Raw genomic sequence first — 14,054 nt, 5'->3', positions numbered from 1 at the left:
TGGGGACCACTGCTCTAGCAGACCCTTTCCTCTCTCAGGGATGTAAATATAGTGAGAACCAAAGAGCCAAGTGTGGTGCAATTGCTAGAGTTTGGGCCAGAGACTTGGGTTCAAATCTCCGCACTGCCGTGAAGCTTGCTGAATAACACAGAGTTGGGCACGCTCTCTTGTACTCACCCACCTCCAAAGATTGTTGCACTGAAGTCAAAATGGGGAGAGACACGTAACATAACCTGAGCTCCCAGATGGGCAAAGTTTTAGGTGGGTAGCTGTTTTGGTCTGCAGTAGAAGAGCAAGTTTCAGGTCCAGTAGCGCCTCAAAGAACAACTAGATTTCTTGGGTATGAGCTTTCAGGAGTCAAAAGCTCCCTTCTTCAGACACATTCAGAAGTGTTAATATGAACCCTTCACAGTTCCACTTGTAAATGTATCTGAAGAAGAGAGCTTTGACTGTAAAAATCTCACACAAATCCCACTTCTAAATGTTTCTGACAAAGGGAGCTTTGACTCTCAAAAGCTCCTTCCCTGGAAATCCAAGAGGTCTTTAAGATGCTACGGAATCTGAATCTTGTTCTTGATAAGTAAAAATACACTACTAGACAAATACAAAAAAATTGTTAAAAAGATCCTCACACAGTATCTCTGGAGAAAGGAGGGGGCTCCTCACCTAGGGACAATCACGACGGGGGCTGAATTTTTAAGAGTAAAAGTGGGGGGGGGGCTCTTGACAATGGATCTGACTGGCCATGGACTGATGGGTCATTGCACACAAGCTATCTACAGGGAAGCAGAGATTATTTTTTTTACCCAGGGGGAGGGAGGAGAGCTTTCCCATGGGGGGACAAGCAAAAAGAAGAGCAGGTATCTCCACCTAATCATCATCATCATCAAACTGATTGATGTGGCAATCCCAGGTGACAGTCAAATTGAGGGAAAAGGATTAAAAAGATAACAAAATATCAAGATCTAAGATTTGAAGTTAAGCATCTCCGGGAGAAACATATAATGGTTATTCCAGTAGTGATAATCTATCTTGGGTCTCAGAGCTTGAAGTAGTAGATGGGAGGCGCTAGCAAGTCTCCTTTTTTTTTTAAAGAGTCCTTTCGTATATCTCATTGCAGAGAGTTCCACAAGCTAACTAAGTGAAGAAGTGCTTTCTTTTGTCCTGAATCTATTGTCCATCCACTTCCCCACTGGGCCCCCAAGTTGGAAGCCCTATTCACACATTACTGAATGAACACAAGAAATCTCAGTTCCTAACAAAGAGCCAACACATATTCGCTTTACAAATGAAACTGGGGATCAGTACCAGGATAAATGTGGGTTTTGAATCCCATCTTCTGCTGTATTATATTCAGTTATATTCTTTTCACTTGCACTGTGTAATCTGCCTTGGGTCTAAGTGAGAAATGTGGACTATTATTATTATTAAAAACAACAACAGATCAAGATGGGTAGCTATGTTAGTCTGTCTGGAGCAGTAGAAAAGAGCAAGAGTCCAGTAGCACCTATAAGACTAACAAAATTTGTGGGAGGGTATGAGATATCTGAAGAAGCGAGTTGTGACTCATGAAAGCTCATACCCAACCACAAATTTTGTTAGTCTTATAGGTGCAACTGGACTCTTTCTCTTTTCTACAACAATAGATGCAAAAAAGATAATAAAACATCAAGATCTCAGATTTGAAGTTCACTGTCTTTGGGAGAAACATAGAACCGTTATTCCAGTAATGTTATGTTAGGAGTGTTAGGTGAGATTCAAAAAGGACTAACTAAACCCCTAGGCGATATTAGCATAGACAGGATAACTAACTGGCCAGTAGAAATCAGCCATACTGCTTGGAACATGCCACATACTAAGGCAATACATCAACGACTCCTAGATTTTTGGATAAAATCCAAGTGGATGAGGGACCCAAAATTCCAGCCCAAAGTCTGGTGGACTGTGGAAAATAGAGAGGAAGAGGAGGAGGAGAATAACAACAACAATAACAGCAGTAATTCCAAAAGGATTAACTAAACCCCTAGACGATATCGGCATAGACAGGAGGACAACTGGCCAGCAGCAAACAGCCTCCCTGCTTGAAACAAGCCACATACTAAGGCCATACCCTCAATGACTCCTAAATTCTTGCATAAAATCCGAATCCAAGAAACTCCAGCTCAAACGTCTAGTGGACTGTGGAAAACAAAGATTACTATAATAATGATGCAAAATAGTGAAGAGTCCAGTAGCACCTTTAAGACTAATGAACTTTATTGTCTCATAAGACTAACGAACTTTATTGTAGCATAAGCTTTCAAGAGCCACAGCTCTCGTCAGATGTAGCATAAGCTTTTGAGAATCACAGCTCTCTTCGTCAGACGCATCGTCGGATGTAGCATAAGCTTTCGAGAGCCACAGCTCTCTTCGTCAGATGTATCATCGGATGTAGCATAAGCTTTCGAGAGCCACAGCTCTCTTCGTCAGACGCATCATCGGATGTAGCATAAGCTTTCGAGAGCCACAGCTCTCGTCAGATGCATCGTCGGATGCAGCATAAGCTATCGAGAGCCACAGCTCTCTTCGTCAGATGCAGATGCATCGTCAAATGTAGCATAAGCTTTCGAGAGCCACAGCTCTCTTCATCAGATGCATCGTTGGATGTAGTATAAGCCTTCGAGAACCACAGCTCTCTTCGTCAGATGCATTGTCGGATGTAGCATAAGCTTTCGAGAGCCATAGCTCTCTTCGTCAGATGTATCATCAGATGTAGCATACGCTTTCGAGAGCCACAGCTTTCTTCGTCAGACACATCGTCAGATGTAGCATAAGCTTTCGAAAACCACAGCTCTTCGTCAGACGCATCGTCAGATGTAGCATAAGCTTTCGAAAACCACAGCTCTCTTCGTCAGATGCGTCTAACGATGCAGCTCTTCGTCAGATGCATCGTCAGATGTAGCATAAGCTTTCGAAAACCACAGCTCTCTTCGTCAGATGCATCTAACGATGCATCTGACGAAGAGCTGTGGCTCTCGAAAGCTTATGCTACAACAAAGTGGGTTAGTCTTAAAGGTGCTACTGGGTTCTTCACTATTTCGCTACTACAGACTAACACGGCAATCTCCTCTGGCTCTATTATAACGATGATTGTTGTGTGCCGTCAAGTCGCCACCGACTCCTGGCCAGAGAGGAGACGGGGCGCTTGGCCCTCCCTTTCCCCCCCGCACAGCCTTCCTCGGCGGCCTCCCATCCAAGCGAGAGGCGGGCGAGCCGGGGCCCTCCAGGCCGCTCCCCTCCACCTAGAATAAGGAGCCCCATTACGGGGCGATGATGCCTGCGGGGCCGCAGCCAAGCCCAACCTGAGACGGGATCCCCGCAGCGGCTCCCCCCAACCCGGCCTGGCGAAGCGGGGCTGGGCGCCCGAAGGCCGCTGCGGGAACGCGCCCCCTCGCCGGTCCCCCTCATTGTCTGCCGGGCCGGGCCGGGCGCCGCCGCCGCCGCCTCCTCACCCGAAGTCGTCGTCCATCGACTTGAAGTAGAACTTGTAGCTGGGCCGGTTGAGGAGGGCCTTGAAGTCGCCCAGCGTGACCCGCTCGGCCGGCAGCGGCAGCTTGACCAGGTAGGGCGTCTCCTGGTCGTCCAGGTGGTAGATGATCTTCGTCTCGGCCGCCGCCATGGCTGCCCGCTCCGCCGGGCCGCAAAGCAGAAGGAGCCGGCCCGGCCCGGCCCGCCGCGCCGCCTGGGCTGAGGGAAGGAGGGAGCGAGGGAGGGAAGGAGACCCTGGCAGGCCCGGCGGCTTCTGCGGGTGGGCCTGGCCGCGCCTCAGAGCGCAAACTCTGGCCGCGGCGGCGGCGCGGCGGCGGCGCCTCCCCTCCGCCCGCCTCAGGCTCGGCCCACCGCGGGCGGAGCTTCCCCGCCCGCCTCTCTCGCAAGGCCGGCGACGGGATTCGCGGGCCGCCTGCCCGCCCCGAAGGAGCCCCAGGCGGCTCGCGGTGTAAAACACGAAGGGGCCTCGCAACGCTTTGGACAAGAGGGAGCGAATGACGGTTAAAATAGGAAGGGCCGACACACAACAGTTGTGACAAGAGGGAACATATAGCGAGTAAAATATGAAGGGGCATCAAACCTGTTTGGACAAGAGGGAGCAAATAACAGTTAAAATATGAAGGGCCGACACAACACAACTGTTTTGACAAGATGGAACAAATAACATTTAAATATGAAGGGCCAACACAACAGTTTTTACAAGAGGGAGCATATAGCAATTAAAATATAAAATTTGACAAGAGGGAGCAAATAACGTTAAAATATGAAGGACCAACACAACACTTTTGACAAGGGGCAACAAAAAACAGTTAAAATATGAAGGACCAACACAACAGTTTTGACAAGAGGGAACAAATAACGTTAAAATATGAAGGACCAACACAACACAACACTTTTGACAAGAGGCAACAAAAAACAGTTAAAATATGAAGGACCAACACAACAGTTTTGACAAGAGGGAACAAATAACAGTTATAATATGAAGGGCCAACACAACGGTTGTGACAAGAGGGAACAAATAACATTAAAAATATGAACAATCAACACAACAGTTTTGACAAACAGGAACAAATAACAGTTAAAATATGGAGGACCAACACAACAGCTTTGACAAGAGGGAAGAAATAATGCTTAAATATAAAGGACCCTCAGAATTGTTCTTGCAAGAGGGAACGAATAACGATTAAAACATGAAGGACCAACACAACACAATAGTTTTGACAAGAGGGAACCAATAATGTTTAAAATATGAACAACAGTTTTGATAGTAGGACACAAATAACAATTAAAATATGAACAACCTAAATAGTTAACGAGCCTTCTTCACACATTCTAGTGAACCTACATACAATCAGTGTCGAGTGTACACTTTGTTAGTCTTTCCGCAGGCCTGGAATTACTTTCATGAGATGCAGAATGCACATCATATCATCATTTCTATTTTCCACAGTCATAGAAACAAAGAACTAGCAAGTTTTAGGTGTGTGGCTGAGTTGGTGTGCAGAATTTTAGCAGAATTTTAGTCTACTTTAGAGACCCAACAAGATCTTTGAGCTTTCAAGAGTCAGAACTCAGTATCTGAAGAAGGGAGCTCTGATTCTTGAAAGCTTACACCCTGAAAATCTTATTGGTCTCTAATAGGGTTGCCAGGTCCAGGTTGGGAAATTCCTGGAGATTTGGGATGAGGAATCTGGAGGAGGCAGGTTTTGGGGAGGGGAGGGACCTCAGTGGGGTATAATGCCATAGAGTCCACCCACCAAAGCAGCCATTTTCTCCAGGGGAACTGATCTCTGTGGCCTGGAGACCAGTTATAATTCCGGGAGATCTCCAGCCACTACTTGGAGGCTGCCAACCCTACACCCCTTTGGTGCTTTATCACCACAGGAGCCATGTGGGTCTGCTTGTTCCAGAGCTGTTTTAACATCCAGTCCCTAAATTTTAGGGCCTACCTGGTGTTACTCAGGGGGGGGTGATAAAAATATTTCCCATTATTGTTCCTTAGACACAGCAAACTATAGGCCACTTAAAGGAAGACAGAGATGGAAAATAATCGTTACCTAGCCTTTTTTCTTTTTTTGAACTATGACCAATGTTTGGCTCTGTACAGTTATCAAAGTTCTCTCAGGTGGTAGCCAATGTTCAGACTTTTCTTCAATGATGCTTGGAGGGCTATTTCGGTCGGGCCAGTTCATTTGGACCCCGGTATATCTTAGGGCATGTTTCCCAACAAGGGGTCTGTGGGAAATCGTCAGGCAATCATGGAATAAATAAATAAAATTTTGAGATGCCATAAATCATTCCAAATATCCCTCAAAATACTGCTCTTATTAAGATTCTTTTTAGTTGTGCTGTGTCTGTGTTAATTTTGCGATTACAGAGGATTGACAAGACAAAGGACAATAATTTAGCAGTAACTGATTTGTGCTCCCTGCGATCAACTTTTTCTGGCCTCTAAAACTTTTCATAGGTAGGGACTCCTCAGGATTTGAAATATTAGTTTAGGGGTTCCTTCGTGGGAAAAAAGGTTGGGAAACAATGCCTTAGGGGGTAGCCAACAAATTTCACAAGCTCAGGCCAGAGCCCTGAACTGAAAGCTCCCCAAATCTTCCCCTTAATCTGGTCTGGGCTTGCTTAATTCTCTTGACAACTATATATTCTCTTTCCTGAAGATACCTGTAGCCCTGTGACCCCCAGACCAGGGTCTTTTAGCTTAACAGAGACTGGGGGTTGCCCAAGTGAGAACAAACCATAAAGCTACTGCTAATTTAAGTAATAAAACCATCAACTCAAGTTTCAGATTTATCAGCAAGGCTGCAGATTAAGGGTCACTTTACCTGAGGCCGTTTTGGCTCTGGCATAGAACTAACGGGCTAGGAAAAGGCATGATTAAAGATGGCCATGCCTTTGTAACGAGATGGGGGGTCACTTTTTCTTCATTGCATTGTATGTTAATTTGTGCTTATTTTAGTTCTCTCACAAAACAAACCCATCAAGGTTTATTTAGCTCATTGATTACAAGAGTCTCGTGGCACCATCATGTTTTCTTGCGTAATCTTCCATGAGCCAGGGCCCACTTTGGCAGATGCAGGGCATTGTTATAGTATCAATAGGGACTGATAAATCAACTAAGCAGTCCTTAAGCTTTTCAACACCCCTCCTAAACCCTCATTTGGAGTTATGGGCGCATCCATTTACAATACAGTTAGATATCCCCAATCTTGTCGGCCAGTCTGTTGATAACTGATTGATTCATCCATGCATAGTATTCTCTAGCCTACCAGATGTATCCCTGTATCTTTTAAGCTCAACTGGTAAAACATCCTTTATCTTCTACCCCTCACTGGTTCCATGTGGTTAGATCTTTAAGATGCTACTGGATTCGAATCTTGCTCTTCTGCTGCAGACCAACACAGCTACCCAACTGAAACTATTTTCCTGGGTGTGTATCTTCACAGTCCTCTTAATGTATAAGTAGGTTCCACCCAACAAAAACTTTTTTCAATAAATATAATAGTATTGTGTGCAGTAGCAACAGATTCTCTATTGTTTATTTTATAGTGAATATAGTTTTTGCAGTCCTTGGTAGGATAATCTCTATAATTATCATCTTGAGTGAGCAGCCATCAACTTCAGCCCAATAATTAAGAAACTGACTGAAAAATAAAACAGCCAGTATTACAATGCCATTCAATAGAGTAGCTTGGTGCAGTAGTTAGAGTGTAGGACTAGGATCGGAGAGGCCCAGGTTTGAGAATCTCCACTCTGCCATGGAAGCTTGCTGGGTGATGATGGGCCTTCTCAGCCTACCCTACTTCGCAAGGTTATTGCTAGGATAAAATGGAGAAGAGGAGAATGATGTGAGCAGCTTGTGAGTCCTCATTGGGAGAAAGTGGGGTATAACTGGAAAGTGGTGTAGCTACATTTGGGATTTGTACAGTTCTGGCTCCCCTCGCCAAAGGCATTCTGGAAGAGGTACATAAAAGGGCAATCAAAATTATCAAGGAATAGGAGCACCTTCCTTATGAGGAAAAGCTAAAGAGTTCTGGGCTTTTCCGTTTAGTGAAAAATCAGTGAGGAAAAGGCATAATGGATTCGCTAAAGCTTGATGTAAAAATAACTTCTTCAACCTTTCCCATAACACTAGAATTTAGGGGCATGCAGTGACACTGATAATCAGTAATCTTAGGGCAGAGGGGAAAGTAGTTACACAGCTTGTGGAACTCCTTGCTACTTGATGTGGTGACAGCCGGTAGCACAGGGGCTTTAAAAGGGATTAGACAAATCAATGTCTATGAAGCCAAATCAATGTCTATGAATGGAATAGTATACCTACCAGTTACTGGGGAAGGCACTGGACTCTGTATCCTGTTTGTATGCCTTCTGGGGCCTCTAATGCGCTGCTGCAGGAAACAGGATGCTGGAGTAGATTGAAGGATGATTTGATCCAGTAGGGTTCTTCTTACGTCCTTATGAAACGAAGGAGAGCCTACCTTAATTCATTCTGATTCCATGCTCCAAACGAACACCTTTATTTATATCCAGATTTTCTTCCTATCACAAAGTTCTTTCACGTATGTTTCAAATGCATACAAGTGAAGCAATCGGGGAAATTCTCAGCTGAAGTTTCAGAGTTTGCAGGTCCAGAGCTTAGCTCTGGGAATTTTCTAAGCAGGGCTATACACCCTCCATACTAAAAAATAAGTTCTATATTGAGAAAATGTGAGGTTCTTCATCAAATTAGACCAAGGTGCATATCTGCTTATTTTGCATTGTTCCTTTTGTTTCCGCCTCCCATGAAGAGGGGCAAGTCAACATGGAGAGATTACTAAAGCCTCCCTTCTTCCCCCAATACATTTTTTCAGCAACCTCTCTGGCTTCTAAGAGTCTTATCAGACACCGCCTTCATACTTGCAAACATATTTTCACAGGTATAAAGACTAAAAATCTGTTTTTTTTAAAAAATGTAAGAAAGGTAAACATGTTCAATACTACTGTTTCAGAGTTGTTAAAAAAAGTGTAAAGCTGCAGCCTACACACAGGCTTGAGATAATCCAGGTTTTAAAAAACATACTTCCATATTTTAATTTGGTACCCTCGTTGCTGCTTTCCCTCTAGAGACAAAACATGCCGGTCAAAACTGGAAGGAATTATTTCAGCCAGCAAAAAATCTGTATTTTCTTTTCCGTCTTCTCACTGGTAGTTGCATGGATAACATCCTAGAACAGCTGGATTCATCTCCCAGCCCTTTCATTAATCAAATTAATGCATTTGGTGCAAGATGGTAGGTTTTGTACATTTAGCTTGTGCCAGTATTTCTATGACTAGTGCTCCAATTACTTTTACTCGTAAAATGCCTGAGGTTATGGACAGGTCTGAGGTGGATGGCTTGGATATGGGAGGGATCACCCTATATTTCTGCTCAGCCACACACCATGTGCTCATAACTGGGTGGGGTCCCCTTTCTCCATCTTCATCAAGTAGTAGTACCGAGTCTTGTTCAGTTACAACCAAGCTGAAGCTTAAAATGCTTATATTTTATCACCCCTGAAAAGGTATTGTTGGGGGAGTGGAAGACTGAAGGAACGCACCCCCCCCCCCCCATGGGTAAAGTAACTGGGCATGGACAATCGGGCAAAATCATCCCCACCTTTGCTCTTGTGCCAACATAAAGCTGGCACAGAAAACATGGCAAAGCAAGACCACTTAGAAAAAAATGCAAGATGGGTATTACCAAGGACCCCCTTTTCCAAAATGTGTGCTGTCTACCCTGACTCCATCTTGGGAAAATTCACCTTGGAGCTAGCAATACCTCACTTTTCAGAAAGTGAAGTCGAGATAAAGATTCTCCATAGTCAGGCTATGCTGATGAGTGGCCAAAACCTTGGGTGGAGACTAATTCACCAAAGAGACATCTGCATGCCTACCCATTGCTGATTTATCAAGGTGATTTCATCAGCAAATGAGAGTCTTCCTGATGCAAAATCTAATCATCATACTGGCATTGCCTGAATGTCTCTTATCCGCCTGCCTCAGGCGTGAGTGAAGTCTCCACCCTGCCAGAACTTTTGTCCAGCCTGGATGCCTTCACCTTTTGCTACCTTACTGAGAAGCCAGTAAATCCATAGATTCTCATCCTGAACTCAACACCAATTAGAATTCTTTCTTTTATACTCTTTTGTGCTGGCTTCTATAACTATTCTTGCTCTTCAGCCAAAATTGTGCAGTCTCATCCCCTGCCTGGCTCAGAGACTGCCAACTCTTCTTTTCTTTCTTTGCGACTCTGGGGTGTTTCCTTGCCACAAAGGCCAATCTCTCCGCTGCCTTACCTTAATATTTCACCAAACCTTTGGAAGCACTGCCTAAAGTCTCCCATTCTGTCTTTGGGTCATCGAAATGGACAATGTGGTCTGCCTAGCTCAACAGACTGTGGATAAGTAAACTTCTCTATTCAATCCTTTTCTCTTAAATCCTTAAACCTTCTTTCCCCCAATCTTTCTTATGACCCAGTGCCTTGGCTCGCTTTCATTTTTCCTCTCCCTCACCTCTCCTATATCTCCTATACAAACCCTTCTGAATCCAACAATTTCACTGTTCTTATGGTTGAGGACCTTTTTGGTTCCAGTATCCCTTCATTTCCCTCAAATTCTAAACCTTGTTTTTGAAAAAGATCTGATTGTTTTGTGGTTACTGGTAGCCTGCTGAAGGACCTTTTGTTTAACATTTTATTTAAAGCCTGCTGATGCGGGGAGGGCATTAAATTAAAACATTCGTTAGCTACCTTTCTACCTCATGGCATTCAAGGCAGCTTGCAACAGACACAAAAATACATAAAAGCCTAAATTTAAAATCACTATATAAAACTATCAATGAATATTAACATTAAGCGAATGCAGTTCTAAATAAAACTGTAGTCAGCGGCCTCATAAAGATCAAGAGTGAGGGGACCAGGGGCTCTTTCCTGGGGTGTTCCATTCATGGGGCTGCAACAGAAAAGGCCCTTTCATGTACTCACCAACCAACTTTAAGTATTCAAAAGGCTGTCACTTAGAGGAGGGAAGGGAACTGTTCCTGTTGGTAACAGATAGGACTTGAAACAATGGGTTTAAAGGACAGGAGGGAAAGTACCAGCTGGACATTAGGAAAAACTTCTTCACGTTGAGTAGTTCAGCAGTGGAATCAGCTGCCTATGGATGTGGTGGGTTCCTCCTCAGGAGCAGCTGGAGAAATACTTGTTGGGGATGCTTTAGGCTGTTCCTGCATTGGGCAGGGGGTTGGACTTGATGGTCTGTGAGGCCTCTTCCAACTATCATTCTATGAACCAAGATTTGGCTGGTGGGACAGCAAGACAGGTCTCTCCCTGTGATCTTAACTCCTGGGCAGCAACATATGGGAGAAGACGGTCCTTCAGATACCTGGGTCCCACGCCATGTAGGGCTTTAAAGGTGAGAACCAACATTAGCAGCCAGTGTAGACGCTGCACTATTGAGGTCACATTTTTTCTAGTGGTTGGCTCCAACCAGCTGTCTAGTCAAGAGTGTTCTGTGCTAGCTGCAACTTCTGAACATGCTTCAAGGATAGCCACAAGTAGAACCCATTGAAACAGTGCAGGTAGATGTAACTAAGGCATGGATCACTGCAACTAGATCCAACCAAACCAAAAATGGGCACAGCTGACACACCAGCCAAAGCTGGGCGTCCGCACTCTGAGCCACTGTAGCCCCCTGGTTTTCAAAGGTCAACTGCTGTGTCAAGCAGTATTCCCAAGCTGTGAACCTGACTTTTCAAGGGGAATGTAACCCCATCTAAGAAAAAGGAGATCTTACATTACTGGTCTACCTTTATCCTAACCCAGAATTAGATGTAAGATAGGCAGAGCCCAAACCTCCTGATGACCTTTCCCATTGGCTCCATGTAAACATTAAATAGGATGGGAAATAAAATCTAGCCCTGTAGGGCTCCATAGGCCAACTGCCAAGGGGCAGAGCAGGAGGGCGGCACCACCTTCTGAGACCAATCTCCCAGATAGGACTTGAACCACCATAACACAGTGCCTCTTAGTCCCAGCACTAAGAGGCAGCTCAGTAGGATACTACGGCTGACGGTACTGACGGGCCGCTGAGAGATCCAGCGGTGCCAGCAGGGTTACACTCCTGTCTAGTTCACCGTAAAGGTCATCAGCCAAGGTGACCAGCAGAGTCTTTATTCCAAATACAGGCCTGAACCCAGACTGAAATGGTTCCAGAAAAATCAAATCTTAACCAAGAACTCCTGGAGCTGGGACAGTGCTCTAGCACCTTGCCCAAGAATTGAAGCCTGGCAGGAAGTTCTCCAACATAGTAGAGCTCAGGGAGGGTCTACCTTCAGACAGAGCTTATCAGCTAAAGCTACCATGGCTGTCGAAGTCCCATGGTCACGTACCGAGTGAACGAGTGATCCAAGATGACCTGGAGTTGGTCTGCTTCTGCACTTTCAATCAAGCGGGTGACAACTGGACACATTTTTTTGTAGGGTCAACTTCAAGTAGCGGCCAAGGGGGCACCTCCAGGTCTGGAAAGGCTGTGTCACATTTACTTTGAGCTTGCTTGTGCATTATCCTAAACCACACATTTTGCTCCACCCCTCATTTGGCATGTGCATCAGTTTTCCAAGCTAGCCAAGCTGTGGAAGCAGGGAGAGGTTTATCCCTGACACTGAGCTTAATTCCGTCAAGTTGGGTGTGATTCTGGCTAAGTGTCCTGAACCCAAGGTCCACACATGTTTAACAATACATGTGAAGGGAGCAACAGGATGGCTTTACTCATTTCTCCCTCTCTTGGATATTAATGTAGATTCTATTATACCGACCACTGACTTTTCAGGAGTTAGAAGGAAGATCGAAGGTAAGATTCACTATTGCAAGCACTTTCCACTCTGGCAATAATGGGATTCAATACAGTGTCATCCATAAACAAGTGTGTATTGTCTGCTATGAGTGGCGGGGCTCTCCAGGGTCCTTCGCATCACCCACTTCTGGAGCCCTTTATCTGGAGATGCTGGGGATTGAACCAGGGACCTTTGGAATGCCATGCAAAGGCTCTACGACTGAGCCACAGCCCCTCACCAAGGAGCAAGTGATCTGAAAGGCTTTGTTTTCATGCTCTGATTCTTTCAAAGAATTTACAAACAGCTCCAAGCCCAGGCAGAACTTCAGCATAATAATTCACTCTTAGAAAATTACATTCTTTGTTAATGTCTGGCTTGCAGAATAGTTCACATATGTTAGTCTGGCTGGCATGTCTCTCCCCACCTCCCTTAAAAAAAAAAAAATCATCAGTACAGGGTGGGTGGGTGGGTGGGTAGGTTAGAAACCAGGACAAAATGTGGCTGTGCGTGAACTGCTTCTTTTCTGAAATGCCCCCTTTGGCATATGGTCTCATACTGGGCAAGTATTTGATATTTGCACAACAGAAAAACCAGCAGTTTTCAGAGCACACATCTCAGGCTGGGGGGACACAGAACGTGGATGTATTTGTTACTTTGCAGAAAGTATGCTCTGCCTCCGGCCAAAGCAAACCAGTTCTAGATTAGTAAGACATTTAAATGGTTAGAAAACGAAACCTCAGATATCCAGAGATTTTTAAATGCCTGTGTTTTATATCAAGCTTGTAAACACTCTTGGAAAAAGGGGCTTTGTAATTTCAGCCTTCCTTCTCACTAACCAGAAGTCAAGCAATACAACACAACATACACTGTAAAATCTGTAACAGATCAGCAGCAAGAGAAGTGTTTCACCAGGACTGAAAGGTGGCCTCTTTTTCATGTCATAAAGAAAAAGCAGACATGTCCCAGAACCGGAAGGAACGAGATTCTCTGGCTCCAGAATTATTTGATACCATCCTCATTTTTCAAAGATAGTATCACTTGACAATTAAGGTTAGATTTTTAGCCTTATCCAACAGTGTAACTCTCATAAAGACTGCCAGTTTTCCTTCCTAAAGTAATCTTGCACCGAAATCAAGCAAAGCTACACCTCATTCCACGTTTCATCTTCGTGCACGGCTGTCATCAAATTGCAGCTGTGTGGGGTTGGGGCTTTTTAAAAAAAAAAAACTTAACACACCACGGAAACTTTGTCTTCAGGAGATGAAATTGTAGGTCAGCCAACATTATGCAACAGGGTGTGTCGACTGAAATCAGAAGTTCTTCCAAGATTCGTTGCCAAGCTTGTACACATCATCCAGCTCACCTTTGTTAAAGTTAACTAAAGATGGGATGGCTAATGTATTATTTAAAAGGTTGAGCAGAAACTGGTCCTTCAGCTCACCAAATCCTTGCTTCTTCGCACACGCCAGCAACCCAACTAATAGGCTTACTACTTATACACTGGAACAAGAAACTTTTCTTCTACAAAGCCCCACTTGTTGTGCGTCTTGGAGATGCATTGTTACTGCTGCCACGCCAGTTACGACGCAAGACTCCCACCCGCACAGCTCAGCAAACTTAGCATGTTTACAGCAGACCTCCGGAGAACCCAGACATACTTGTGT

At 44.7% G+C, this 14,054-nt stretch overlaps 1 protein-coding gene across 1 annotated transcript in view; it reads right to left on the bottom strand.

Annotated features, from left to right (window-relative positions):
• The window catches only part of DVL3 (dishevelled segment polarity protein 3), a 77,507-nt gene extending 73,672 nt beyond the window's left edge, over positions 1–3,835 (bottom strand). The window contains 1 exon segment of the mRNA XM_054982567.1: positions 3,492–3,835. Coding sequence (XP_054838542.1) covers positions 3,492–3,658 — 167 coding nt within the window. The 5' untranslated portion in view covers positions 3,659–3,835.
• Between the last annotated feature and the right edge of the window lie 10,219 nt (positions 3,836–14,054).

The sequence above is a fragment of the Eublepharis macularius genome, chromosome 6 (genome assembly GCF_028583425.1).
Source record: "Eublepharis macularius isolate TG4126 chromosome 6, MPM_Emac_v1.0, whole genome shotgun sequence".
Lineage (NCBI taxonomy): Eukaryota > Metazoa > Chordata > Lepidosauria > Squamata > Eublepharidae > Eublepharis > Eublepharis macularius.
The sequence above is the reverse complement of the archived record's forward strand: the minus strand, read 5'-3'. Positions and strand labels throughout refer to the sequence as shown.